This window comes from Hippichthys cyanospilos, chromosome 22 (assembly GCF_059441005.1).
Source record: "Hippichthys cyanospilos isolate Australia breed blue-spotted pipefish chromosome 22, RoL_Hcya_1.0, whole genome shotgun sequence".
Lineage (NCBI taxonomy): Eukaryota > Metazoa > Chordata > Actinopteri > Syngnathiformes > Syngnathidae > Hippichthys > Hippichthys cyanospilos.
Window position 1 is genome coordinate 1,360,502 of NC_142390.1, and position 27,506 is coordinate 1,388,007.

Consider the following 27,506-nt stretch of genomic DNA (forward strand, 5'->3'; position numbering starts at 1 on the left):
CAAGTGAAACCTAATTACATCTGTACGGAACGGAATTAACAGTGAGCTTGATTTTTTTTTTTTTTTCCCTTTTATCCCAAAGTAAATGTTGTTATGAATTGAAGAGCATTGGAGCATAACGCCATCTACTTTTTCAGTCCGGGGGAACCCGACGGGTCAGAACAATCAGCGGCCCAGTGGATGCTTGTCGAAATAGCCGCGTGCGTCATTCGCCGCTATCAAACAAGCCAGATAGAAAATTGCTTCCAAAGGTCACACTATAGAAGAAAAATCCCCAAAGTCCGACAAAAGGGAGACGTAATCCAAAAGCTCATTCAAGCAGCTGTGACCTCGGGTGACCTTTTAGACTTTTTGGAACCGCCACAATTTTAGGCCTTTGTGGGGGAATAATAGAAATAAAAACGTACATTCCGACTGTATTAGTCATTTTCCGTGAAGTACTGCCGCCCACTTCCATTTCAAGCGGACCTTTTGGTGACGGTGGAAAATTGGGCTTTTCAGCGATTTCCTAATGAGATCATTCATCACGAGGAACGAAAGTCGTCTGCTCTCACGCTTACGGGAAGAGGTCAATAGCGTGTCTTCAAGGTGACCTTTCCTTAAATAGTGAATTCGGCTCAACTACAGCACGTGGAATGCTAAAAAGTCCCTTTGGAGCGAATGTAATGTTGGCGGAAAATACAATCCAGACGGAGTCGTTCTCCCACATCTTTGCCTTATCTTGCCTCTAAAAATAGAGCGGCCCGATAGCCGATCCTTATCAGGAATTGCAGGGTAACAACATTTCAGAGGAAAGACGAGCTTCTCCGCCAGTGCATCTCTCACTGAGTGTGCTGTAGCATCAATCCCATGGGGCAGGGGTGGAGCCAAGTCCCAAGCAACTGTCAAATTGGATTCTGTTAATAAAAGGACATTAGTACAAATCCTAATTCCTTTAGCCATTTATTTCCTACCACAAGACACACGGTGGACGGAATTGGTGCGAAGGCAAAAAACAAAACGAAAAACAAGCCATCGTGCAACGCAGAATCCAAACGTGACAGAAACAAACATTTTTGTTATTTAAATGCAGAAAAGGAACCCGCAGTATCAAACAAGTTCCGTGACCTTATAAACCACTAGTTATGACTTTGCTGGCAAATAATTCACAAAATCATGCCCCTGGGATAAAACGACTTTCGAAAGCGTCACAATTGACCTCCTTGAAAAAGACTCCAGATGTTTTCTTGGCGACAGCTCTAGGGCTCCCCCTGCCGTTCAAAATTTCACTTTTAAGACATTGCGGTTTAACAAACTGTCAGTCACGCAAGATGGGCAATTTACAGTGAGTAGCGGGCATCTATTCGGGATAAGACATTCGGGATATGAGTTTGAAAAAATATTAAATGCAAATATTTTCTCTATATTCTCCCCACAAATAACATTTTTATGCAATACATTTTGAACTATGTATTAGGGACAGAGAAAGAAGCCAAAGCAGCCAGTAAATGTTCATGTTAGGAATACTATTTTAATCTATATTTGTCTCCTGGCGGTGTGGCTCTCCAGTTCAGAAAATGTGGTATGTAGCAAAACGATTTGCTTTTCATAAAAGCAGGTGAAAAACAAACAAACATGCAGTGCTTTGATTTCCTAAGGGATGTCCATGCCACACAAGAAATAAGAAAACTCCTTTCTGCATTATTTTACCTTTCCTTATATCTTCAGTTGAGTAAATCAAGATCTGTTCCAGTATGAGAAAACGCAATGAAAAATTTGGTGTGTCAGTATCATCCCGACTTTAACAAGGCACATTTTATCTTTTGTTTTTTTGAAACAATTTAATATTTTTACCACAGTTGCCGATTCCACACTTAAATATATCAGCAACAACCACTCAAGCCTTAATTCTTTTGGCGCCAGTATTTATAAAATTGCATACATGCCTAATATTGTACTATTTTTGAATATATATATATATATATATATATATATATATATATATATATATATATATATATATATATATATATATATATATTCAAAAATAAATATTAAAGGGTTAAGGCTACTATATTAAGAGTTGTTCTTTTTTGGATGATGAATTTGCGACTGAATCCCATTTTGGGAATGATATTGTGGATAATAAATAATTATTTACAATGATCTACTTCCTGCAATGAGTTCATTGAGGAAGGTTGCGTCGCCTGAGGCCGGGGGCCTCACAGTTTGTGTCATCAAGCGAGGGCACAAAATCAAAGTCCTCGCAACCTTCCTCCAGCGTTTCCGCTTCGTTTTCGGCCTCCTCCGTTTCCTCCACGTCGTCCTGGTCTTTCTCCTTTGCCGTTTCCTCCTCCCGTTCTTCCGCGAGAGCTTCTTTCACATCCCCGCTTTCCGCTCCGTCTTGCGGCTTTTCCAACATATCGTCGGCGGCGGGCGACGTCTCGTTGGCACCCAAAGTTTCGATCAGGTTGTCCAGACTCTGCTCGAAGCAAGCCTCTGAAACGGAGAAATACTTGGTGCCAACTTTTGGAAAATCCATTCTCAACTCATATAGCCGTTTTCTGTGGTAAAAAAGTTCTTTTGTTTTGTTTGATTTTGAATGCACTTGAAAAAAACTTTTAAAGTGACAATTCTGAGAACATAGTGCCAATTCTGACTGACCAAAGATGTATTTTCGCATTTTTAAGAGTCCAGATAGTCAATCCAAAGTCCTCATTCATATCTTTTTCAATTTTTTGGTGTTTAGCTAAAGGTGTCTAAAACTGCAGAAATTTTACTACCGCTAGAGGGAGCCCACGTACTTTGACAACCACTGATTTATGAAAAATGACACTCAAAGTACCGTTCAAAGGAGGGCAGTCCATTCCTCTCTTTTTCATGAGGTAGCGGATGGTCTGGAGTTGACTCATGATCTCTTTCTTCTGCTCTTGGGCCACAGATTTTGCACTGACCCAAAGAAACCCATATTATCAGTGCACTCCGTCAACTCATGATTTCTACTCTATTTATTCTTCCTATTGATTTAAGATGCACCAATCGGAGCAGTAATTTGCTTGGAGAACAAAGAGAACAAAGACCTCCAGCACTCACCAGTTTGTGAGCGGGTCGAGCTGGCTGAGAATGGAATTGAGCATCCTCTCTGTTTGGGCCAACCTTTGTTCCAGTTCATTCAGCTGGTTCTCTTTGGGAAAAACAAACACATCTCAAAGTCAACAAATGTTGCGGTAAATCAAACACAAGGCATTCAAATGGAAGGCGCAGTGGATGCAAAACACACCCGCCTCTGCTGATTTTTTGGCCCCTTTTGTGAATTTGTCCTTCTGTGCCTGCTCATCTGAAGACTTGATCTCCAAATGGAAAAAAAAAAACAGATTATAGTTCGACGGCGCAGCCAGAAATTTGCACAATTTGAAAAAATAAACGATAAGCCCGACCCAAACGGACGTTGGGCGAAACACATTCTGATTCATCGACTAATTAAAATACAGACAAAATGAAAACAAAAATACACTGGCAAGATCGCAGATTATGACAAGATCAACACGCAAATGTTAATTTCTCACCATTAGCATTGTTGATTAGGATTTACCTTCAAAAACTTGTATGCAGCAAACACTCCGACCCCGATGGCATACAACGGCATGAGTGTGAAAACGTAGCCCTTGCTGTTATTGTTGGATTTGTATTTATCGCCCTTCATCTCTTGCTCCATCAGCTCCTTCATCTGTTGCATGCTCTCGGCAGATTGATGCGAGCTGGGGGCGCCCATGCTGAGAGCCGGACCTCTATGCGCACCTGGGCCTGGACCTCCTGCCACCAACATTGAAAGACAAGTACAGGGACACTGGTAATCCACTTTAGTTTACATTATGAAAATTGAAGTATGCACGGATTGCAATAATATACCGGATTTTGTTAGCATTAGGTATCGGGGGCTGGTATCGACAGCCTCGATGAGTACGCGATCGCTTCTGAATAAGGCCGATATCGGAAAAATAGCAAACTACAGCTAAGATAAATGAAATGCCCCAATTCACATAATGCGAGACAAAGCCACCTTTTCTGGAGTAGCGAGGGTCGAGTCTCGACTCTTTCGCCCCTGTGCCGACGCCGAACATCTTGGGCAAGACCACGAACGTAAACAGCACCGCCGTAAACGCTAGCGCGACTTGTTGTGATGCTGACAAGACCATCCTCGAAGAACTTGCCCCACCAAGATTCGATCAAAGATAAGGATCGTGCAGAAAACTGAAAAAATTACTAAGTGCAACACACGCCCAGTTGATCGCATTCACAGCCAGGCCACAGCTGCGCTGACCACAAACTAGCCCTGAGAGTAAACCAACAACCGTACTTCCGCAAAAGCAACCTTTCAGGATAAAAGCTTTTCGCTTATAAAATCACTTTTGTCTCCCACCAAAAAATAAATAAAACCGCACACAGCGTTCAGCCTTAGGAAAACACGCGTTATACAAAACAAGTATTCCGTTAGTAACCATTCAATCCATACTCTACGGTTTTTGTGTAAGGAAAATTAGTCTTACACTTCGACGAATCATATTACTTTGAAAGGTGGTACAGTGCGTTTCCTGTGAAGACTGATGGTGCGTTCATATTCAATGTTAAAAAAGTAAATTAAAAACGTATGGGAAATTGGCCCTTTTCTAAAGTTATTCATATTTGTGTAACAAACAACAACAAAGGGAACAATAATTACTTTTTATTTTTGTTATTTACAATCAAGTATATTTCATAACGGAATAAATAATAGTGCATGTTTATTTGACGTACCTCGAAAAAAGCAATGTCGGAAAAAAAAATGCATGACGAATAATACAGTATTCGCTCTTGGATTTTACCCCTCAAATGAAATGAACGAAATTATAAAAAGCATTTGCGAAACCAAACATTCTGACTCTATACATGTGCTTTTATACAAACTGAGGTTTCCGGTGTATACAATGTGCTGCAACATTCTCAGTCATTTCGATTTAACGCCGTTTAAAACCTGTAGCGGTCTGCTTAAATAACATTGCAAATACTGTGCTACATACATAAGGAGTCGGTTACATACATTTCTATCATAGATATATTTATATTCCTGTATATACCTGCTTTCCTAGGTGTGTGGAAATGTCATTCCCCCAGTGCATGCTGGGGTAGTGTGCAGGTTAACGCCCGCTAAGCTAATCATACAGATAGAGCATGATAAATGTCAAAACGGGACCACCATTCATAGGCAAAATGCATGTGGATTACGTGTCAGCTTTACGTGCATTTTAAGTGGTACATATTCAAATGATGGCCTGCTTAATTCATGAAATACAGCATAATGTGGTTTTCCTGTGCAAATTCAAAGAAGGTTCGAGCAGCGATGACTAGAAGGCACCGGGGACGTATCGATTGGACTGGAGCAGTGCCATGAATTCCTGTTTTCGCTTCATTTGCACCATGAGCTTTAGGCTCATCACCAGCAAAACCGCCTGGGGGGGGAAAAGCGCATGGTTGGATGGTGATGCAGAATGATTGCATTTGGATGACTTCTTTTTGTGAAAAAAAATAACAGAAATCTCTCCCCATAAAAGAAAAAAAAAAAACTTACCCAGAACACTCCACTTCCAAATTTAATTCCCATGGCCAAAGAGAATGCTCGCTTCAATGCCGAGACATAGATTGGCAGGCAAGCCTGTGTGGATTTAACACAGTCATAAATACACATCTAAATGAATAAAGGAGTGAAAATTCAATGCATATTTCTTTTTCTTCTTCCATTTATTTATTATTACCTCTTGATAGACATATTGGTTCTTTGGAGCCCCTAGAGTGGCGCTGCCTCGCAGTCGAATCTAATAAGAAAGAGAAATGTAATGTCCTATCCGAAGCACATCAAAAGCAATTTGATGGGCTTGGGGAATTGTCAGAGGGCGCGGTTGAGGCGGCTTTCGCTTGTATGTGCCATTGCAATAACCAAAGAAGAAGCTGACCGGTTAAGAAAGTGTTCAAGGATTTGGCACCGAAATACATTTATTGACTTTGGCAACGTTATAAACTGCCGTGTATCTCAATGGACTGAGTTGATTCACTTTTTGTTACATTCAGTTATTTACAAATTTACTATTTATTTAATATTTACTATTTTTATGTTTTTTTTGTTTGTTTTTCATTGATTACATCTTAAAACGCTTGGAAAATGTTTTTTTCAGTTTTGTGCAAGTTCGTCTTTTTTGAATGGGTTGATTTTAATGTAACTATTTCTTAATGTAACAAAAATACTCACACCGCCCAAATTCCGATGACTTCTAAAACGTCAGATTTTAATATACAGGTGTATTTTGCAGGCCGGCGGACTGTACAGCATAAACCGTCCTGTAGGATACTCACACATTTCCCCGGCGACTGACAATGACAAGAAGCAGGGATGGCTGTGCCCCAGTCTTTGTAGCCGTCAATGAGTCCGCAACATTTAAACTGGTGAGCACACAAACACACACACATGCATAATACACTTCATTTACATCTAGTGTGACTACAAATAGACTTTAATGATGATGAATGCCACATGCTTACATGCGCTTGAATACTATGAAGTAAAGTCCTGTTGACTTTGCTGGTGGCACTCAAAGGCATCATGGATAGCAACTTGGACTCTTCTCTGGCCACCCCTGTCTGAAGAAAACCTCTTCAGCGATTTACCAAATAAAGTACCAAATACACGCCGTGCGTGTAGTCTACCTCGTAAATATCCTGGTAGCTCAGCGCTGTTTTGACGATGATCGTTTGACTGGCCGCTGCCATCCCGGCTGCAAACTGCACAAGGAAAGTCACGCAGTGGAAAAAAAAAAGTCTACACACCCCTGTTGATAGCGTACGTTTTCAAAAAAGTGGATATTACCAGAATCAAACACCACCTCCTTCCAGTGCAAGCTCCGACCACGCCCAGCACGGACAGCAGCAGGCAGGTGATCTCCAGGATGTACAAAATCACCACCGACACGTTTGACACCAGCTGAGGAGTCAAATAACACTTTAGCGATTTATACGTGCACTCGCAGGCCACTAGTGCTGCAGTAGTACTCGACAAATGAAAAATGACACTACGTGATATAAAAACAAGAGGCGAGCGGTGGTTCCAGTTTCACGTTCTGAGTCCAAATGAGCATCGTTTAGACAAATGGGCTTTTATCATTTGTCAAAAACTCTCTCATAGCCACTTAATATGATCTTGTGTTTAACTGTGCTTTTTATTGTTTCATTATTCACCACGAGTATATTCTGGGCTCTGATTGTTTTCCAGTGGTGTGATGAAGGCTTTAAAAAGGAAGTGTGGGGTGAAAGTTCAGGGTCACATGTACTGTACATGACGTGGAGTGCTGATAATTCACTGTCTGGCTCAAGGGCAAGCCAGCGGAAGGGAAATACTGGCCACAAGGACAACTCTTTAGGAGCCCCACCTGGCCCGCTTGCAGGAGGTCCCGGTGGCCCACCGCAGTCATGGTCAACATGAAGAAGCACAGAGCCTTGGGGGAGGTACACAACACAAAACACCAAAGGCAATCTGAATAGGACTCGGTTTGAAAAGAAAAAAAAAGTCCGTATGAATTAGTTTTTCTCAACATATCAATTTAAAACACAAACAATTTGAACTATAACCCACATAAAATACCTAGATTACATTTTTGTCATTTAGATGTAATACCGCGTTGCGCCACAAGAAGGTGCACAAGTCAAATACGTGCTAAAAGAACCGTCAAGTGTGTTTCATGATGAATGAAGTCATCTCCCGGAATGAAATACAACACAGGTGTCAGAATTTAGAGAGCCAGTATCCTGCATGATTTTGGATGCTTCCCTCCAAACACACTTGGTTTAAATGATTAGGATCATTTTCAAGCTCCTGCCCCACGTGAACCCGTGGGACTTTTTAAATTCACTTGTGTTTACATTTTTAGTACAGTGCATTTGCATGTAATCTTTCAGAAATGTTTGTTTTCAAGATCGTTAGTTTACTTTCAACTCAGGCTCAAAACTTTCAAACAAAGATTAGTTTTTTTTCAATCTAAACAATACAACTTTTTTTCATGCTATGTTATTATCGTACCTGTATATGATATAATGTACTGTGAAATCCCGAATGAGAACTATCATTTGACGTGCTCTAAAAATGTGCATTCTGATGGATGGCTACGTGACGTCATCCACCATTTCTATTTTAATCCTGTCCGCAAATGTTAGCACCCATGAAACAAAACACTCGGTTGCTCAATGCGGCCTCTTATTTTGCATTGCAAGTTGCTTTAATTCATCCCTCAACCGGGCGGAATTGCACCTACCATGTTGACGGCGCAGGCAAATATGAACGGCCTTTTCAGGCTGGTCTTATCCGCGACCACGACCACCGCGTTCCGCTGCATGTCGCCGCTGCAGACCCCCAGCTTTGACAACGCCCCGAAAGCACACGGGAGAAGGAGAACGGGCAAAGATGCGTGCTGGTGGTACTTAGAACGTATAGGCATCCGAACGCGTGCGGGGATGTCACAGCGATGTGCTGGATGTTGCTGCATTCGCGGACACTCGAAATTCTTGGAATCGCGAGGATAACGTTTCCTGTGACGTAACCGAGAGGTGCAGTCACGGTCATAACTTGAATGGCACTGTGTAATCCCCCCAGCATCACTCAGCACAAACAAAAACAACCATGATAGAAAAAAAATAGGAAACAACAAAGTACATGGAAACAAACAAAGGAAACAAGCATGCACTTAAAAACAAGTTATGTATTATGTTGTACTGTATAGTTCTCATGTTATTGGAATGACACATGATGACAATTGTCAGGTAGTCTATTCCAGGAAGCATTTTTTCTTCCTCTTCCACATACATGCGGTGGCCACAAATAGCATGCTGTTCATACAATTTAAAACCTGAAGCAATTCCATTGAGGTTTGCTTTCGGTGAACATCATTTCCCATAATCCCGGAGTCTTAAAGGGATAGGGATTGTTTTATCTAGAACAGGTAGAGCGGGGTTCTATTGTTTCTAAAGGTGCTACGAAGAAAGCAAGGCAGAGGGGCGGAGAAAGTGAAGTTGGTACAAGAGGACTGCTGGTCTCAAGGAAGAACAGCTTGTTAAGACAACAAGCCGAAGAAAAAGCACATTTTCTGTGTTTCTCTGAATGCGAAGAACATTCAGTCGACTCTGAAGGCCCGAGAATGAAAGGATGTCCATTTTGCTGCATCTGCCCTTGAAGGGGTCACTGCCTGAGGACTTGGCAACAGAGAATCAGATCAAAGAAAAAAAGGTAAAAACAGGAAGCAAAATGTGAAGAACTTTTTAACATTTAAATGGGAAGAATTTGACACCTTGACACAAAGTCTTAAGGAACAGGTTGGACTGGATCAATGTGGGCAAGTTTGCTCCAATTTACCCTGCGGTGAGACATATTTGCTTGTGCATATTGACTTTCCCCAATCCTCAAACGTCACTCGGATCCCCGTGGCTCCAGAAACGGGACGACCACCCTCGTGACCCCCCCTTGCACCAAGCCCCTCCAGGATGCAGAACCCGGGGACGGAACATGACGACTCTTTCGACTACCTGTTCAAGATCATCCTGATTGGAGACTCCAATGTGGGGAAAACCTGCGTGGTCCAGAATTTCAAGTCGGGAGTCTTCTCTGAGAAACAGCAGAACACCATCGGAGTGGATTTCACTGTGCGCACGTTGGATATTGAGGGCAAGAAAGTCAAGGTCAGTAACACGTTTCCCTTAAAATTTGATATCGAGTTATTTGAAAGCGAGGTTTGGTCAAAGATCTCTGCGTGTGACTAAATTCGGGAAGGAGAAAGCACTGGAATTAAACCTTTCTTTCTGCGTTTGTTTTTTTTTTTTTTTTGGGGGGGGGGGTCACCTGATTGTTACGGTAAAGCGCCCGAAGTCATTGTAATGTCGGCGGCCTTTAAAGAGTCTGTCAAAGCAATCTTTTAATTACGAGACAGCTTTTGACTTGAGTGTGGAAACAAGTCCGACCGGCCTTTGAAACCCACAACCGGTTCTTCGAGTTTCTCTGCCTGACGTTCCAGCGACAGAACCACTGATAAGTAGACCAGCGACGTCATGGTCTGTTCTGCAAAAGTTTTAGCGTTAAAGTATGGTAGTAACCCAGCTCGTTTGAACAACGTCCAAAGTTAAAAATGACTTGGCCTGCTAGCGTAAATGCTAACACAGGAGAAACCCAGACACAGCATCTATTTATAGCGTAACGAACAGCATCTAGCGAGCTGGCTTCTCAGCCGGCTATCTAAACAGCTAGTTTTCCAAATAGCTAGCCATCCAGCTAGCTATAATACAGTAAATGCCACATGACCCTCGGGGTCCTTCACAATAACTGGTTCCTCTTTCCCTGTAGAATCTACAGTAAACAAGCGGCGGATGAGGGTTGCTATGGCACTTGTTGCCATACTTTGACACATGCTCCCGAGTGTGTGGATGGTAAACATTCACGCTATCATCTTACCAAGCTGTATTATTGTGAAACGGAGTTCCGTCCAACTTTTACTTCGGTGCACGAATTGAGTGTTTTTACTTTGGTACCGAGTGTGAGTACTTTGAAGTTTTTTTTGACTGACTTGTGTTTAACAGATGCAAGTGTGGGACACAGCAGGACAGGAACGCTTCCGCACCATCACTCAAAGCTACTACCGCAGCGCCCATGGCGCCATGATCACCTATGACATCACACGACGCGGCACCTTTGAGTCTGTGAGCGACTGGATACAGGAGGTTGAGCTCTACGGGGCGGCCAATGTGCTGCTGGTTCTTATCGGTGAGCTTCAAAATTAAATGGCTTTTGTATAGTTTGCTTAGCAACAGGTGACTATCAATAAGATGTCAACAGTATATTTCTATTTTCCCCACGTTTAAAAGCAGCAGTTTGAGGTGATTTATTTCTGCCGCCGTCAACCCAGGTAACAAATGTGACTTGGAGAAGGAACGTGAGGTTCTGTTTGAGGACGCCTGCCGTCTGGCAAAAGAAAGAGGTGCACTGGCTGCCCTGGAAACATCTGCCAAGGTAAAAAAAAAAAAAAAAAAAAAGAACAGCAAAAAAAAGAATAGCAGAAGAATAAATTAAAAAAATAGTAGTAGAACAAGTGCTCAAAATGAACAAGAACATGCTGCTCTTACGCATGTGTACAGGAGAGTCAGAATGTAGAGGAGAGCTTCGTGTTGATGGCAAAGGAGCTCCTGTCTCGTAATGGCCTCCAGGTCCAAGACGGGCTGGATAGCTTCAGTAGGGCTCGACTTCTCAGGACTGACTCGCGTCCGGTCATCGGCGCCGCGAGCACGTTCACATCAGCGGACAAGAAATGTTGTTGAGGCTCCTCCGGGGCGGGGCGGGGCGGGGCAAATGTGACAATGGATGCCAATGAGGACAATAAGAATCATTTACCATTACTCAGGAGTTGATTGTGAAGCTTTGAAGAATCGATCCAGAGAAAATTCCTTGTTCTTCCTTTTTTTCTAAAAATAGGATCACTGGAGGACGGCCGACAGTGGACCTAAAACTGCTCAGTGTGATTGTTAATTTTTCTGTTGTGATCACAGCGATGCTTGTAATTGTATTAAATGTGACAACATTTGCACTGTAAAACCCATTGTGACAAAGTTCATAACCTGAATTCTGACTGCTAGCAGCGTTCAGCCTCAAAACGGGTCAGTGTTATGCAATTCAATGAAAGCTGCTTAGCGGTACTGCATTCTGGGTATTTGAGATTATTCATGAGAACTATCCACTTAAAAACAGGAATTTTAGGGCTCCTCTCATTTTCATTTTTAAGTAGTCACTTTACTGTGTAGTTTTATATATTATGTCAAAATGATGGAAAAAATCATCCTGAAGCTACAGTACTGCAGCTATATTTGAAAACCAAAAGGATCGAATGAAGTGTGTATGAAATGCATCATAAAGGTGACCTGACCCCGGATAAGTGGTAGATGATGGATGGAAATGTGTTTTTGTTATTTTCGTATTGACTCAAAAACACACATTTGATCGACTAGTCGGTCATCTGTTTTGTTTTGGGAAAACAAATCACGGGAAAAAAGGCCATTTTATTTCCAAAATTCTTATCCAAAGTACCATTCATTCTCACCAGCACAAAAAGAAAAGTAACAAAGCATCTGTAGTTTGTTGTTTTGAACACCGGGGGGCGGTGTTTGATTTGGTAATACAATCCAGTTGATGACGAGTTTTGCATAAACTAAAACTGACTAAACACAGCAATGTGACAATTAAGAATCCCCTCATTTTATAAATTGCAAAACAAAAAAAGGACTATTTTCTCCTCTCAAAACACAAATATCACTGAGTCAACACGGGATAATTCTTCAGCCCCATCCTAGACTAAATCCCCCTGCACGCAAACTTTAGGGCCCTCATCCACTTCAAGATTAACTCAACCTGATGATCTCAAATTTTCTCAGCTTCCGGTCCTTCAGGGGCTTCGGCCGGACCCCTTCCTCCGTCTCCGCCACCAACTCTTGCGCCTCATTCTCCGTGCCCCCGTTGGCCCCCCCAGTCTGTATATCCTTGGGACACTCCCCGTTGTAAGTCTTGACGTAGTCGGCCACGCGCCAGCCCCGGAACTCTCGCGGCTCTGAGCAGATGAGTCCCGTGTGGGCGACGCCCGGGTGCAGCTTGAGCCAATAGATCAGGTAATGGATGTTGTAGTCGCAGATCCAGGGGTTGTTGCCCAGAGACAGCTTGCGAAGAAAGTAGAGGTCCTCCAGGACGCCGTACTGGAAGTAGTGGAGGCTGTTGTTGGACAGATCCAGCTCGCGGAGGTACAGCAGCCCTGCGAAGGCACCTGAGAGGAGAACAAATGACTCTGAAAAATGATCTGGCCCCACCGGACTCTCTTCCACTGCTAACGACCCTAGCTAAACTGAGCTCCTCCTGCATGCTTGTCAAGATATGACTTCATCCCGACTGGAGATGAATGTGATGGTGCTTTGTTTCTTACAATTCCTACAGAATATAACGCTTTCTGTTTGTTTCTCAAGCGCTTTGTTTCTTTTTTTAACCCCTTGGTGTCCGGGGATTTTCCACTAGCTTGGCCTTATTATCGCACAACTTGGGATGACTTTGAAAGGGACATAACATTGTAAAATACGAGACGTCGTTAGCGTCGAGTCTCTCGGTGGTCCTTTAGCGTAATGAGAGACACATACTGGAAGACCAAGATCATTTGTTGCGCTTCGGTTCGTTTTTTTTTTAAAATGTGGTGAATATTAATAAGTGTGCATGAAAAGAAATACTGCGTGTTTTAAAATGTGTGTTTACTGGCACCTGTGTCTATTTGGTTCAGGCTAGTACTGCTGAGGTTGAGCAGCTTGAGGTCCTTGGAATGCAAAAACTGCTTGGGCCTGAGATGTTTGATGTTGTTTCCGGACAGATCCATCTTCACGATATCGGAAGGTAGGTCGGACGGGACGTTGCTCAAACCTGCCAGAAAAAAAGGAGGAGTCAGCACTTCACTTATCACAGATTCTCTCCAAGTAGTAGACGTGTATGATTTGTGGCAGGATGCAGTCAAATCGGGCCTGCCCCTGTCATGAAGAATAAATCATCACAAGTAACTGAAGGCTCCCATACACTGTTTGGAATAATTAGTTCAAAATATGATTCTACCTAAATATACAGCAATCTATGATGCCAAAACACTTTTTTCGCAATTTAAACACATTTTACAGCTTTATGCTTCCATGCGATACGACTTGTCTTTTGTTGTCCTGTCTGTTGCGTTGAGGGGTTGTAATATTGAAACATTGATACTAGTTTGTTGTTATGAACACTTGGGCATGTTTCACATGGCCCTGGCTTCCTTGCATCTGTTTTGTCCATCTCATTCGCCTCTTTTAAAATCACAAGTTCCCCCAGGTCACTTCGGAGTCAACGGGAGCCCCCGAAGATTGTCTGAGTCGAACAATTTTCAAGATGTTGCGTGGGTTGCGTGCGACAGCCCCCCCCGTCCTTTTTTTTTTTCTATAACAAACATAAGCATCTCAATATGTTTCCAAGGTCCACACTCACATAGTTCCCCTCTGATTGGCCTTTAGAGCGTGAAGCTAAACAAGGCTGATTTGCCTTTGTATTAAAACAGTCGCAGGTGAGCGGATGTAATCATAATTATATGCATTGTACGCCTGCATCTTCGTCTGTGTGTAGTTTCCTGCATGGAAATTGTAATTTACTCAGCGAGCGCTGGATTTTTACAGTGCAGATGTTGCGGCCTTTATAGGCGCACTTAACTGACACAGATGTTGTAAGCTGCTATCATAGTGTTGTAAAGCTAAGTCTGGATACAGAAATGCACTTCAGTTTGGTTGTTATTGAAGGAGCAGACTTTTAAGGTATCATTTCATGCTCCTCCATAGACTTGCAATCGAAAGGGAATCCCACTTTTCCCCCCGGTGTATGTCTGCAGCGTTTTCGGAGCCTATTTGCAGATGACAGCTGGAAAGCGTTTAGCACATCTCCATGCACAACGACTCTGGGACCGGCTCGCTCGGTGTCATTTGGGCCAAACAAACAGAGTCTCCCCTGAACAAGAGAGAAGCCGCGGTGGAGGAAAGATATCATTTCCTACGCTGGATTCTTCGATGAAAGTGGATTGACCAAAGTCATAAAGTCCAATAACGATACAATTTCTAAGTAACCCTCTTATAAATGAAAGAGCTTTGGGCTGTGGCGGTTGTTTTAGAGTGCCTTGTCGTTGCATGTGAAACGGGATGTTTTTCGGGCTTGTCGGACTAATATTTGATTGACGATTAATGTTTGAGCGGCTCTTGGTTTCAGCGCATTCGGCGGACATGCCTGCTGTGTTTTACAGTGAGCAAACTTTTCATGATTCTGAAGTACAGTTCAGTTCAGGACACACACAAAAAAAGGATTTTCACAGATGGACGGAATGGCCGAATGTGCAGTGCAAGCATGAATACATGGATGATTTATTTGAACTGGTGGACTATTAATCAGTGCAGTCTACTACAGAGGAGGAAAGAAGCATGCCTTCTGAGTCTGTAAGTTTGTTGTTGCATGATATTTATATTGTTTACACTGCACAATGTAATTATGCGTGTTGGATTGGGGCCAACGTTTGAGCAAATTACAGTTTTTTTCAATGGAGACATTTTTCTTTTTGGTTGCACAAGTAGCGGCACGCAGCGATCGTTTTCGTGCTGAGTATAAAAGTCAGTGGAGCATTCTGATGGGGGACCCTATGCCCCGACAGTCAAACACTGTTTCATAACTCTTGCACAAAGGACCTCATGCAGGATACGTCCCATTACCCAGCAAAAGCTGCAGCCTTAGCAGAATTATTTTCGTTGAAATTTCTCTTCCCTCCAAGACACTTTGGGAGCGTATTCTCTTAATCTTTCCATGCTTTGAATCCTACCTTTAGAAAGTCGTGTTCAGTACATTTAGTGTCTCTACACTCATCTGAAGTTGCCTTGACTGTCTCCTAGAGCCGAGAATGACGTGGAGCCTGAAATTTGCTGTGGTTCACCTCAGAGAAGCAGCCCTCAAACCACAGGGGCGGCGCCATTTAGACACAAAGGAAGAAAAATAAGGACGGAGAAAAGTCTTTTAGGTTGTAGTTCAATTTTTCTGGTCTTGAGTCAGAAAGAAAACCAAGGTTCAAAATTTGTCTCTTCTGTCCGTGCAGTATATCATAGAAAAGGCAAACTTCAGGTTTCACGGTACTAAAGATGTAGCAGAACTGCTGGCAATCAATATCAGGATTCAGATAGAGACCCCATTCACTAGTCCTACTGTAGAAATACTAGGAAAATATGCTAAACATCCTTCCTTGACCATTTACCCGACACAGATGGCGCTTTGTGAGATTCTGGCTCGTCGGCGGCCAGTGAAAAAGGATTCAAAAGATGTTTTTTGGTCTGGAGCGTCCTCAAAGACTGAAAGTCTTATGACTTTTGTGTTGTAGTAGTGGGAGCCAAAAAGCCTGTGCATTGTTTGGAAGAGGACACAGTGGGCAGATACTGGATGAAGGTCCAGACATCAGAGCTTGGTTTGGTCCCTAAAATCTCTTTGCACCGTTTGCGTTAACATCGTCAAAAAAAAAAAAAAAAAGCCACAGTCCAACAGGCGTTGAGAGCCTGTCTCACAGCTCGTAGCTTTCAAGCGTGTTAACTCCTCGTGTACTCAACGACAATGTACTCCGACCCATTTCCACCCGGATGCAAAAACCTCTGATTCGCCATTTTCAGTGGCCGTTTCGTGACTTATTTCAAGTCACCAAGGACTCACGCTTGAGCTTCGGTTTCTGTTATTGCCCCGTGAGACACGAGAGGGGGACGATGTCAGGCGAGCGCCCACTGACGAGGAACAAGCCTCACCTTTGTAGCTGCAGTCCAGTAGAGGTTTAGGGAACATGTAGGTGTGGCACATGGAAGTGGCCACTGGTTTTTTGATCGGTGGCTTAGGTCGAATCTCATCCACCTGGTTGTCACCTGCACACAACGAGTCCACGTTCAGCTTCTTCAGCTTCTGGCCCCTCAGCGAAAGGGGCTCCGCGCACTTGGCGTAATTGCCCAGGTTGCGGTTACTAGGCACCTGCAGAGTCCTAAGCAGGCTGTCCAACGGGCAATGACAACTCCAGGGGTTGTCGTAGAGACGGAGGTAGGTAAGGCGGGGCATGGGGAGCAGGACCTCCTCGGAGGCCGTTTTCAAGCTGTTGTGTTGCAGCAGCAGCGTCCTGAGCTTAGAAAGGCCGTTAAACGCTCGGTCTTCCACCATGGAGATGTCGTTCTGTTGGAGGTCCAGGCTCTTTAGTTGAGTGAACTGGGAGAACATGTTGTCCCTCAGAACCTAAACAGGGAGATACGGGATTTGTTTTTCTTGCAAAAGTCATCGCAGGAATTAAAACAAGTCAGCCCCGCGGTACAAAAGCTCTCTCGATGCCGAGGTACGGTGCGGTAAACCCGAGCCCTTTGCGTCGGGCTGCTGTGCCACAAACAAGCGGGGGTTCATTGTCCCGACGCATTGACTTCTTAGGCAGCATAAGGGGCCAAAATTCATTGGCGAATCTTAAACGCGCATCTAAACAGAAAGGCGAGGTTGTTCATTGAATGTCAAACAGCCTTTGATCAAAGCCCCCCCCCCCCCCCCGTGGCGGGTTCCAGATGTTCACGCCGTCAACAAACAGGCTGCAATTTGGATGGCGGTGAGAGGTCGGACCCACCTACTGGACGGAAATGAATCCGGAGATCTTAATTGGACATAAAAGACGGACGGACGGGCAGGCTGCGGCTTGTATCGGGGCCGCAGCAGGTGCTACGTGTCTTATGTCCCGGGAGCTGTTTGTACTTGCCTGGATTTTATTCCTGGCCAGCAGCAGGTGGTGGATATCTTTGGGCCAGTCTTGCATCACGGTGGTCAACTGCCTGTCCTGGCAGTCCAGGTACTTTTCTCCCGCTTCCATGTATTCCTTGCACTCCTGCGTTTGGCGCCTTCCCCTACCCCGTGTATGGAACCAATCAGAGTTCCCCTTTTCCGGGTCGCTTGACCGCAGGCGTCCGCGTGGCTCGGCCAACCGAATGAGCAGCAAAAGGCAAATTGGGCCAAGGAGACGCATGATGGTGAAGGACGGTAGTCACCCTCAGGAGACGGCGTGATGAGTTTGTCACAGCTGGAAAAAAAGAGGACAAGGAGTTGATTTAGGTCTCCTGCGTACGTAAATACGGGGCACGCAATTCATTGTTTGGTTCTTCAAACCCTTTGCTGTTGGCTTAGCGTAGCGCGCTTCATAGTAGATGAATAATTATGCCCCTCCAGCATTTCATTTGCCCATCTGTTGATTAAATCTTGTTGGATATATTTAAAAATTAGATTTGCAAGTTAGGGTAGGATAAGTAACTCCTTATTTATCAGAAGCAGAAAGCTCTTCCAAGCATCACACAAGACTCCACGATGAGTCACTTCCAACAGGACCAGACCGCAAAGCTCCACTCCACAGTCTTGCACACTGGAACAAGCCCGTCTGCAGATGATCCATTTGTGTGAATAATCGAGCGGCAACAGACAGAAACAGCTGCAAATATATATGGATGCATTTAAAAAAAAAAAAATAACTTCTCACTTGGCTTCCTGTCAATCACCTCGCATGAACAACCATGAACTTTGTTACTTAAACTAACTTTGCCCGTTGATGTTGTTGCTTGGTTTTATATGATTGTCCGGTTTAAATTTACACCCGATGAGCCCACGCTGTGTTTTATCTGCCTGATGCACTAAATTCTGATCCCGCCAATGTCAGGAGTCCACCGTTTATTAGTCACTCGCTCCATTTGTCACTCAGCATATCGTCTTTCCCGGCAGTGAAACATTATCGCTCTTTCAACTAGAATTCTGTTTATAGCCGGTCAAACTTTTCCAAGCCGTCGGAACTGGCGCAGGTCATTTTGCCATCACAGCTGTTAAGCAGCGACTCATTTGCGATACAATACATTCCCCGCCGAAGCCAATGTGGTTCACCTCATGGCCGCAGCAGCCTGAATTAGCCGTCGCAGGCTAGCATTATTGTCCCAAGTATGCCGCTTATAAAACTTCTGTGCGTCAATATTTTGCACAGGGCTGCGGTCACTTCCATCACCGGGGATGTGGCCTAAAATATCATCCAGACATATTGTCTGCCACTGAAAAGCTTACCACAGCGGGACCTTGTACAACACTAACCTGGCCCTCAAAATGACATTCTTACGCTACTGCAGTTGACTTTTTTTTTCCCCAACTTAATCTTTGAGAACTGGTTCCGTGGGCCGCGCTCACGTGTTATGTAACATGTTTACTATTCTATTTGAATCACTTCTGCCATCATTTATTGTAGTTTGGTACCTAAGTGGATTCACTCCAAGTGACTTCATACTTGCCTTTTTCAGTATGTTTTCTAATTCCATATTTGGCTGTCGATACGGCGCGTCAGCATGATTACTTGACGTGCTTCAAGGTAATTGTGCTAACTGCTTATATTAGGTGCAAATTGTAAAGACATTTTTCTTTTATGCGAACATTTCTGCTTCCATGGTCAGTTTGGGAAAGCGTGCCAGCTCGGGGAACACTGCCAGCTTGTACTCCCTAACAACGGGGAGGAAAGCAACGGTGTTATACTTTGGCCAGGATAATTGCTAAACCGTTGTTTCTGAATTCGATTGCTCATAAATTGTACTGATGGATGGAAACCGATACAATTAACAGATGTGACTTAAAAAACAACTTAGAAAGCAGATGCCTGGCCGTTTCTAAGGGCTTTGAACTGTGTGACCACTTGATTTCATATACAACCTGCTTATTTGAGAAAGAAGAGAAACAAATCCCACCTCACACTGTGTCTATGAAATGTCTATGGACCTTTGATGGGTCGTTTGACGTCAGTAGACCGAAAAACAGACATCTTCACATACCTCCTACAGGAGGAAACCTGTGTGGGGAAAGACGCTCTGAGGATGAACAAAAGGTGCATGCATTTTTGAAAGAAATGTTGAAGTCTGATTTAACCAAAGCAGAACACGAGTCCACACACAGGACAGAAGAACTTGCTGAAAAGTTGCCCCAGTTGAAAAGACTCTCTTGAAGCTTCTGAATGCACGGACACTTCCTAAAAATGTCTCCTTGCGCTCCAATAACTCTAAACACGACACGAATCTCCACAGGGAACCCTTCTGACACAAGAGCCACTTTGTTGCATAAAGACAGAAAGTAGAACCAGGCGGCTTGCAAAAACAACTGAGGGATAACAAGGATCTGGTGCTTTTCTTCTAGCAAGCAATGCGGCCGTTAGTTTCAAATACAGAAATAATCAAATGGCTTTAAGATCTCTGCCTATAGCTGAAAATCCGATAACAGGGAATGCAAGGTGCGACTTAACTCGTTCACTGCCATTGACGGCCAGAGACTTGAAAGATCGCATTTTACTGGGCTGCCAATGTGAACGTCTAAGCATAAAACATAGAGCAGATCCCAAAGTGCCTAATTGAAGACAGATTTGTTTGTGTCTGCAGAGAGGGACAGAAAAGTCGTTTTTTTTTCTTTCTCCACACGGGAGGCAATGTGAAGGAAATTGTTTCATATTCAACTTCTGCGAAGCCTCTTTTCTTCCATGTTTCCACGAGAACAAATTGTTCCATGTTTCTCCCTTTGTGCCGATGTATGGTACTTGAGATACGCTGGTTTCATTGTCACCCGCAACACCTCCCTCCCCTCCCGTGTCTTGGCCGCTACGCTAATGCACTAAAGACCCTCGGACATCTGGAGTTCGTCTTCGGTGGGAAATCGGTACAGTCGGCGTTCATTCAAATCATTCGTCAATGACTCTGGGTCATCGTGGGCACTTTGGGGTTGTGCCTCAGTGATAAAAGGTGATGAGGAAGCTTCTGACTCCCTAAATTTCTGCACTTTGAAGGTGGGATAAATGTAATAATCCTATTTTCCATCTCCATTGGGTTTCACCTCAGTGTGGCGCTGAGAAGCTGAAACAGCGAGACTCCAAGTACAGTATATGAGCCTAACTAATCGGCGCACACTTGCAAGTTAAGCTTTTTTCCTCCCCTTCCCTTCTCTTGGCCGGGGCAAAATTCCAGGGTAAAACCACATGTGGCTGGAATTTTACTCACATGGGGGGCATATCCTCTCGCTCTCTCTCTCTCTCTCTCTCTGTCCATTTGCATTAAGCTGCATACACATGTCAAGAAGTACAATATGGATGTTGAACAGCTGAACCCAAGTTCCCCTATATAATGCATGGACAGGATGGACAGTAATTACCCAATGCCATTTAAAATTGGCTAGATTACCCTCCCCCCGTGCACAAAACGTCCTTATCTGGATTGGTCGCTCGTCACAAGGGACAGAAGAGTAAATCATGGGAGTTCCACGGGGCCACCATGAAACGTTTGCTTTCTTCCCCGCAGAAGGGATCTTGGACTCGTAGGAGCGGGAACGGGATGTGTGCAAGACACGCTTACATCAGCAGAACTGAACTTTGGCAAATCGGCTTAGTCATTTAGACTTCAAAAGTCAACCGTCTTTGTTCAGAGAAGTGCCTTGACTTCATGCATTGATGGTGATTTCTTCATATGGTTAAAAGTTGCAATTTTTAAAGGTGTATGAAGCATGTTGAGGAATGAATTGATCCATTGTCTGGATTTTATGCAACAATTAAAAAAAAAGCATGAATGAGTCTTGTAGCCCCCCCCTCCAATTCTTGCAGAGTTGTAATCACAAACATCTGGGCAGGATATATACCATAAAGCTGCAGAATGCAACAGTGTCATGTCCGTCTTACCTGAGCAAGAGGCAAATCTGGTTGGGGTCGGTCAATTAGGACCTGCAGATCACCGGTGTGTCCCGCGTCCCCGGCTCCTAATCCTGACATGAGCGCAGCGTCCAAACCAAGAACGTCTGCCTCCAAACTTAAAACAGTGAGTGAACAACAACTGGCTGCTCTTACAGTCTCTCTCTCTCTCTCTCTCTCTCTCTCTCTCTCTCTCTCTCTCTCTTCTCTCTCACTCTCTCTCGGGAGGGAAGATGCTAGCTTATCGGGGGAGTGTGTTTGTGTGGTTTAATATTACACGTCACCGGGGCAGGATGCGCGTGAACATAGCCATGCTCGCAAACCCCGATGTAAGCTAAGAAGTCAGGGTTTGTCACATTATCCTCAGTCAGGATATAGTGAAATAAAATGCACAAATATATATTGTGCATAACTTTGCTCAAGACACTATCAATACAAGTATCAAGTCTAAGTAGAAAACAGCCTTTTAATTAATTTACAAGCGAATGCAACATTATTTTCTATTGGTTGGTTTGGTGTGTTTTCTATTTTGTAAAGGAATTATAGAGTATCCTCCTCTAATTTGTTAGTATAACAATAATAATAACAATAATTACATAGCAATGCGTCAGCCCAAAAAGACCAGCAGGCGTTTGCCCTCCATGCCAGCCCAGCTTGTTTGTCTATAACCCAAACACGAGAGGGTCTGCACTAGTTTCTGTTTTGGAATTTCAGTCTTATAGCTGTGATGTAATCCAAGCAGACTGCAAAAGCTTGCAAATGTAAATATTAGCAAATTTGCTCCAAAATAGCCCTGTTAACCTTCTGCAGAAGAAACATAATCTTGCCTTGGATGTGTATTAACACAGATGCAGTTTCATTCGGTGCTCGCTGTCAATCTGGTATCAAAGCAAATAGTTGCTTACCTAGGACCCAAGTGATACAAAGCAGCCCCCACGTGGTTTAAACCGCCGGCTATTTAATAATAACGGGTGCGCACCCCTTATTATACTCCGTCTCTCCAGTGGTGAAACAGCACCATATTAGGACCACCTTGTGCTCCTTCCAAAATGGATTGTTTACTGCCAAACTCTTCCATCGGCCTGAGGGCACTTAGAACAGCTCAGGTTGAAGTAAATAGGAGCATCGGGGGAGGATCGAGATGCCACGGACAATAAAACAGTGTGTGTGTGAATTTGCAGCAGTGGTGTCACAAACAGTAGCTTGCTCCTTCTTTGCGTCACCGTCCACAATGCAGCACTTTTAAGTCATCTTTCACAACTTTTACTGCGCCGGGGCACACATTTTACTGCGCCGGGGCATATTTTGCACTAGAAAAACTTCCCAAAATGCCACAAAGTAAATGTCACAAAATGTTAGTACAGTGTCCTGAAATTAGGATGATGAGGTCATCTCACTTTACGCACAGATTTACTCAGTGTGAAATGTGGGCCTCTTAAGTTCAACTCAAAATGACATTGCAATGAACGGCCAGGGGGAATGCATGGGTTATATGTGCCTTTGTCGGTGTAGTGGTTCTCCCGGATATTTGTGGAATTTGTTAGGATGCTATCAGAAGCTGTAAAAAGAACAGCGGAAAGGAAGAAAAAGTGAAAGAGTTGGTCAATCCAAGCAAACGTCACAATGATTCATTGCGATCATGCTATTTGTAGCAAGTTTGGCAGCCATGTAAACACAAAACACAACAGGCCTCTAATTAGCCTTATGCTTCCTTCCCTCCTTACTCCTCTGCATGTTGTCATGGATGTTGGTAATACTTTCCTTTATCTTGTGTCGGAACAAAAAGAAAGCCCTGATTGAATGAAGACACACGTTTGATCATTTTTGCAATTAATTTATCTACAAGATGTTTCTTTCCGGAACTTTTCGGTGCCTAGTGTCTGTCTTTTGTTGTCCTTTGTTTCTCTACTGTACCTGGCCAGCGTCCATCACGGAATGGAAACGCATACACAGCCGCGCAGATGCAACTATTTAAGTCGATCAAATGATCCCATGGCGCCATCTGCAACACGTATTCTTTGACTTCCTTTTTTTTTTATGACCATCAGCTGCATTCCCCCCAGCTGAGGTGCAGAGAAAGTCATTCCTGCCTCACAAGGAAAAGAAGACAGTCAGCATGAATCACCGTTTCGATCCTGCATTTTCCCAGCCTTCCAAAGCCTCCTACATAGTCAAATGACAGCTTATCATCTCGGCTCAGCTTGCGTGTCACGTTGTCAATGATTAAAGGTCATCTTGCAACTGCGCTGGAATGCGTCTGCCGACAGACAGCGGCGAGATGAGAAAACGGTGAAAACGATTCCAATTGTTAATCAATAGGGATCCGTCGGTTCGCTTTGTGTTAGGAGGATCGCTAGTGTCCGGCTAACAGTAATTTCTCGGTCCTGCAAACAGGCCAAGTGGACTGGAGCATTTATACCGACGTCCTCCTGCTGCGCAACCTGCCTGGTGAACCAAAGCAAGATTTGAATGAGCTCATGTATGGAGCTGGTCCTCCCATGAGGAAGGCAGTTTGGGGTCAGCAAGACCTTCTCCCAAACATACTCTGTCGTCAGGAAACAACGCTGTTTGAAAGTCGAGATGTTTTGAACCTTTTTTTAACCTCGCCCCCTGGCAAAAATACCTTTCAGTCCTTAAACTGGTTTCATTTTCAAACACGGAGAGGCTTTAGTCATCGCAAAGTCATCATTCGGGCCCTTTCTTCCTGCTGGGCCCGTTCTTCCTGCCTTTCTTCCCCCTTTCTTCCTGTGTCGGACCACGGAGGATCCCAAGAATCCATTTAGCAAAACCAGGTGCATGTCACAATCATATCAGACCATATTCTCGCATGCCCTAGCACGATGATGACATTCCATCTCGGGGGTAATGGCTTCACAGAATCCTGTTGCTGAAGGGGGAAGGACATGCAGAACCAGAATTTTCAGCCTATGTTGTCGGGTAGCACATATATACTGGACAGGAAAATATTCCCAGCTGGAAGGAGTAATTATTTGCATATGGATCTGCCTTTTATCAAAAGAGTCTTGCATTGCTGCGGTTTCTCCAGACATTGTTTTCGCATTGAAAAGGGGCGCTGCCAGAAACAAACACAACTTTTTGGTCATTGTATCTCTTGATACATAGGCGTTAACAGAACAGTGTGGAATCGATTGGTGATTGATGGTGTCTTGGAGCAGATTCGGAAGATGGAGTGCAACTGTCACAGACACCGTTTGCTCACCCGCCTGGGCGGTTTCTCCTTCAAGCTCGGGACCTCTACCAGAGGTCTAGGACATTGGCTATTGTTCCAGGTGTCTGCTGGAACCATCCATCCAGCCTGGGGCTAACCATCACCAACGCCATGACCACTACTGGTACCACTGTCGTCACCAGTTTGTCTGTCTGGGTCTGGAAGTCCCTCATGATTTTTGGCCTGGTTCTTCTCCACAATCTTTGGAGATGTCCTCCATCTTGATTCCGGGAGCTCCAATCCATATCTGGTACAGATATTCTGGTTCATGTCCGCCTTACCCGCCGGCATCTTACAGCCTTCTGTGATATTCCATCTCTGGGGCTTGTACATCGTACTCCCATCTTTCTTCCCTGTTGTGTTTGACCCCGCCCTCTGCTGATCTTTTGTTTGGGCCCATTTTAGTGCTGCCACGATTAGAGCCTCCATGCTATCTTTCAGTCATTATTCAATGTCAGCCTCTCCCTCAATTTGACAGTGGTACATGCCACGGAGGGGCTTGTCCTTCCATGACAGTCCATCTGGCTCATTTACAGTTGGCGTGTGCGTAGAGACACATCTTTACCTCACGACACTGATTAAGATAGGGTTCATCAGTCATCGAAGATAAGACCCCCCGAGCTGTATCTCGTCACTCACCAAGAACTTATCCCTGCTTCGTCGAAATTTAAAACACATGTCTGCGCTTGTTGATGTACTCATTAGCTGAGCGTTTTTTTTTCAAACACCAAACTCCTGCTGCTTTTGGCCATGTGGTCAAATTGTGGTTGTGCCCATGTTGTACAGTGTTGTCATTACTTCTACAGGCTGTACGGGGAAAGAGCTTATTAGATGGCTCTAAAAAAAGCAAAGTTATGTGGTTTACAGCATGTGGAGACACGTTTGACTAAAGTTGTACGGCACTATACGGTTCTATATGGTAGCTTAGCAGTTGTACCTGTAAATCCAGACCTGCTGAGCATTTCCGTTAAGGTGGAATGGAGGTAGTTTTAATTTTAGACCTTAATTTGCTATTGTTGACATGCTTATCTTCCATCCCTCTCATCTTGTGCTCTCTGTCATTATGGCGCGGATGCGAAGGCCCCTCCAAGTACCAAACCGAAAATCTTCCATATACTTCTCAGAAAGATTTCCAGCGTTTTTCTTACCACAGACGAGTTGGAAAAAAAAGAAATGAAAAATGTGACTATCGTGGAAGGAAATGGAAAACTGTGTTCTTCAAGATGCCACCACCATCACGGAAAATTACACGTCTGTCTCTCTGTGGTTTGAACACTGAGTGAAATAGAAAACGAAAGGAGAAAAAGCGGTTTTGGGGACACTTTTCTTTAGATTTATAAAAGTTGTGACTGTTTATTTGTGCTCGTTAGGAAATGTGTTGTTGTATAAATCTTGGCAAGGGCTGTTTGGCTTTTGTTCAGTGGTGGTCTTTTGCACAATTCTCCTTTAGAAGTTGATGACAACTCTAAAAACAAAACAACAACAAAAAAGACGCTAGCGTTGATTCCATTGTTGACTGGATCCACAGGCAGACTCTGACTTCAAGTCATCCTTTGAATTCTTCAAGCAGATGCTTATTGTGGTTTCGTAAACGCTCATAAAGTCACCGACAACGACCAATTGTGCAAACAGACAAAAAAATGCATCAAATGTAATTGCGATTTCGGAGGCTTTAAACTATCTTAAGTTGATTCTGAACCCAAAAACGGGTGGAGTTTCCAAGGAGGCTAGGATGAAAGGGGAGTGCTGGAGCACTTCATCACAAACATACACAGCGAGCAAAGATCTATGTCAACGAATGGCTGTCCTCGAGGTCTGGTGAACAGATGAAGTTAATTGTTCCCATTCAGCTCATACGTTGGACTATTTTTTTCTGCCTCAATATGAAAGCTTCCATTCAGATTTTCTTTCTCTTAATTTAGATTCTTACTCGCTGTATTTCTGCCAATGTTTTTCTTATTCTGTTGAAAGGCACACATTTGCTAATGTGCACATTGTTTCTTGAGATGACATTTGACTCATGTAGGAGTCATTCATAAATATAAACCGAAAGTAGTATGTTTGATGGCGAAAAATGATTCCCTTTGATGCAGACGATGATTATTTTAAAAAGTATGGGTGGCTGGCCAGGCAAATCTCGCTCATCCCTAATCACAATAAAAATAGAAACGAACACCTTTGGTTGAAAATCCCCTAATATTAGGTAACATAATTTGCTTTACATAGTGGTAGGATGAAATAAGCGATGCATGAGTTGTAGTTTTACTATTTTTGCTATTTCCTCACAGCCATTTTTTAGTCAACCCTTCACATTTTTATTCATCTAACTTAAAAACTGCGCCCTTTTTACTTATTTTTCCGAATGTAGTATTGAATTACAGAAAATACAAGCTTCACTACTAGCTGGAGTGAAAACAAGAAAGCGGCGGTACTCTCCCTTGACAGTTGTTTGGTGTCCTCAGATGGATACGCGCTCAAAGGTCACATGTCTGGACTCAATTAACTTGCCACACAGTCTGACACCAGCCCACTTATTGGAACCTTCAGCCGAAGCATAAATGCATGTTTTGAAATCTATTAAATGCATTGCTTTGTGTCAAGTATTTACTTAACTACTCCTTTAGCGAAGGGCTTCAGGAAAGAAGCTTTACAAGTTCAGGATCTGTCTAACAAAGACAGTGAGTCAGCGTGTTCCAGTAAGCTGTTGCTGAAGGGGGCATTTACAGTGAGGGTCATTAACCCATGCTGAGTGTGTAGACTTTCGGCTGGTATAGACGCTACACTAAGCCTGTTTTGTTTCCAGGTGTTACCGCTGTAGAAAACCCCCCAAAACAATCTGACGTGATTTAATTTAGTTGTGTTTTTATAGTTTTAAATCTGACTAAGCGTAATGAAACAATGACAGCTGTTGGGCAACACCTTTGACC

At 43.7% G+C, this 27,506-nt stretch overlaps 4 protein-coding genes across 4 annotated transcripts; 1 reads left to right on the forward strand and 3 right to left on the reverse strand.

Annotated features, from left to right (window-relative positions):
- Positions 1-929: 929 nt before the first annotated feature.
- LOC148405342 (uncharacterized) lies at positions 930-4,395 on the reverse strand. Its single transcript, XM_088406393.1, has 6 exons — positions 4,040-4,395; positions 3,572-3,792; positions 3,260-3,329; positions 3,073-3,163; positions 2,825-2,928; positions 930-2,478 (listed from the first exon to the last, which is right to left on the reverse strand). The coding sequence occupies exons 1-6, from the start codon at positions 4,173-4,175 to the stop codon at positions 2,165-2,167; spliced, it is 936 nt and encodes a 311-aa protein (XP_088262519.1). The 5' UTR covers positions 4,176-4,395; the 3' UTR covers positions 930-2,164.
- A 292-nt stretch (positions 4,396-4,687) lies between these two features.
- LOC148405343 (tetraspanin-8-like) lies at positions 4,688-8,591 on the reverse strand. The gene is made up of 9 exons (XM_088406394.1): positions 8,313-8,591; positions 7,434-7,499; positions 6,875-6,988; positions 6,715-6,789; positions 6,550-6,648; positions 6,364-6,450; positions 5,769-5,828; positions 5,585-5,668; positions 4,688-5,465 (listed from the first exon to the last, which is right to left on the reverse strand). The coding sequence occupies exons 1-9, from the start codon at positions 8,541-8,543 to the stop codon at positions 5,361-5,363; spliced, it is 921 nt and encodes a 306-aa protein (XP_088262520.1). The 5' UTR covers positions 8,544-8,591; the 3' UTR covers positions 4,688-5,360.
- Positions 7,540-12,083, forward strand: LOC148405344 (ras-related protein Rab-19-like). The gene is made up of 4 exons (XM_088406395.1): positions 7,540-9,729; positions 10,621-10,804; positions 10,947-11,050; positions 11,176-12,083. Exons 1-4 carry the CDS (start codon positions 9,535-9,537, stop codon positions 11,353-11,355), a joined length of 663 nt encoding a protein of 220 aa, XP_088262521.1. The 5' UTR covers positions 7,540-9,534; the 3' UTR covers positions 11,356-12,083.
- Positions 12,071-21,469, reverse strand: lrrc17 (leucine rich repeat containing 17). Its single transcript, XM_088406391.1, has 5 exons — positions 21,342-21,469; positions 17,373-17,690; positions 16,399-16,870; positions 13,328-13,483; positions 12,071-12,845 (listed from the first exon to the last, which is right to left on the reverse strand). The coding sequence occupies exons 2-5, from the start codon at positions 17,634-17,636 to the stop codon at positions 12,430-12,432; spliced, it is 1,308 nt and encodes a 435-aa protein (XP_088262517.1). The 5' UTR covers positions 17,637-17,690; positions 21,342-21,469; the 3' UTR covers positions 12,071-12,429.
- Between the last annotated feature and the right edge of the window lie 6,037 nt (positions 21,470-27,506).

Bases quoted from the DNA above. Each gene is read 5' to 3' on its own strand.
- LOC148405342 (XM_088406393.1), bottom strand. From the start codon at position 4,175: ATGGTCTTGTCAGCATCACAACAAGTCGCGCTAGCGTTTACGGCGGTG. The intron at 3,164-3,259 runs GTGTGTTTTGCA...TTTTTCCCAAAG, and splicing joins CAAAAAATCAGCAGAGGCGG to AGAACCAGCTGAATGAACTG. The intron at 2,929-3,072 runs GTGAGTGCTGGA...TCTTTGGGTCAG, and splicing joins CTCGACCCGCTCACAAACTG to TGCAAAATCTGTGGCCCAAG.
- LOC148405343 (XM_088406394.1), bottom strand. From the start codon at position 8,543: ATGCAGCAACATCCAGCACATCGCTGTGACATCCCCGCACGCGTTCGG. The intron at 7,500-8,312 runs GTAGGTGCAATT...ACCTCCCCCAAG, and splicing joins TTGCCTGCGCCGTCAACATG to GCTCTGTGCTTCTTCATGTT. The intron at 6,451-6,549 runs GTAAGCATGTGG...TGTGCTCACCAG, and splicing joins TTCATAGTATTCAAGCGCAT to TTTAAATGTTGCGGACTCAT.
- LOC148405344 (XM_088406395.1), top strand. From the start codon at position 9,535: ATGCAGAACCCGGGGACGGAACATGACGACTCTTTCGACTACCTGTTC. The intron at 9,730-10,620 runs GTCAGTAACACG...TGTGTTTAACAG, and splicing joins TTGAGGGCAAGAAAGTCAAG to ATGCAAGTGTGGGACACAGC. The intron at 11,051-11,175 runs GTAAAAAAAAAA...GCATGTGTACAG, and splicing joins CCCTGGAAACATCTGCCAAG to GAGAGTCAGAATGTAGAGGA.
- lrrc17 (XM_088406391.1), bottom strand. From the start codon at position 17,636: ATGCGTCTCCTTGGCCCAATTTGCCTTTTGCTGCTCATTCGGTTGGCC. The intron at 13,484-16,398 runs GTGAGGCTTGTT...TTTTTCTGGCAG, and splicing joins ACTGGACTGCAGCTACAAAG to GTTTGAGCAACGTCCCGTCC. The intron at 12,846-13,327 runs GTGCCAGTAAAC...TTCTCCTCTCAG, and splicing joins CCTGAACCAAATAGACACAG to GTGCCTTCGCAGGGCTGCTG.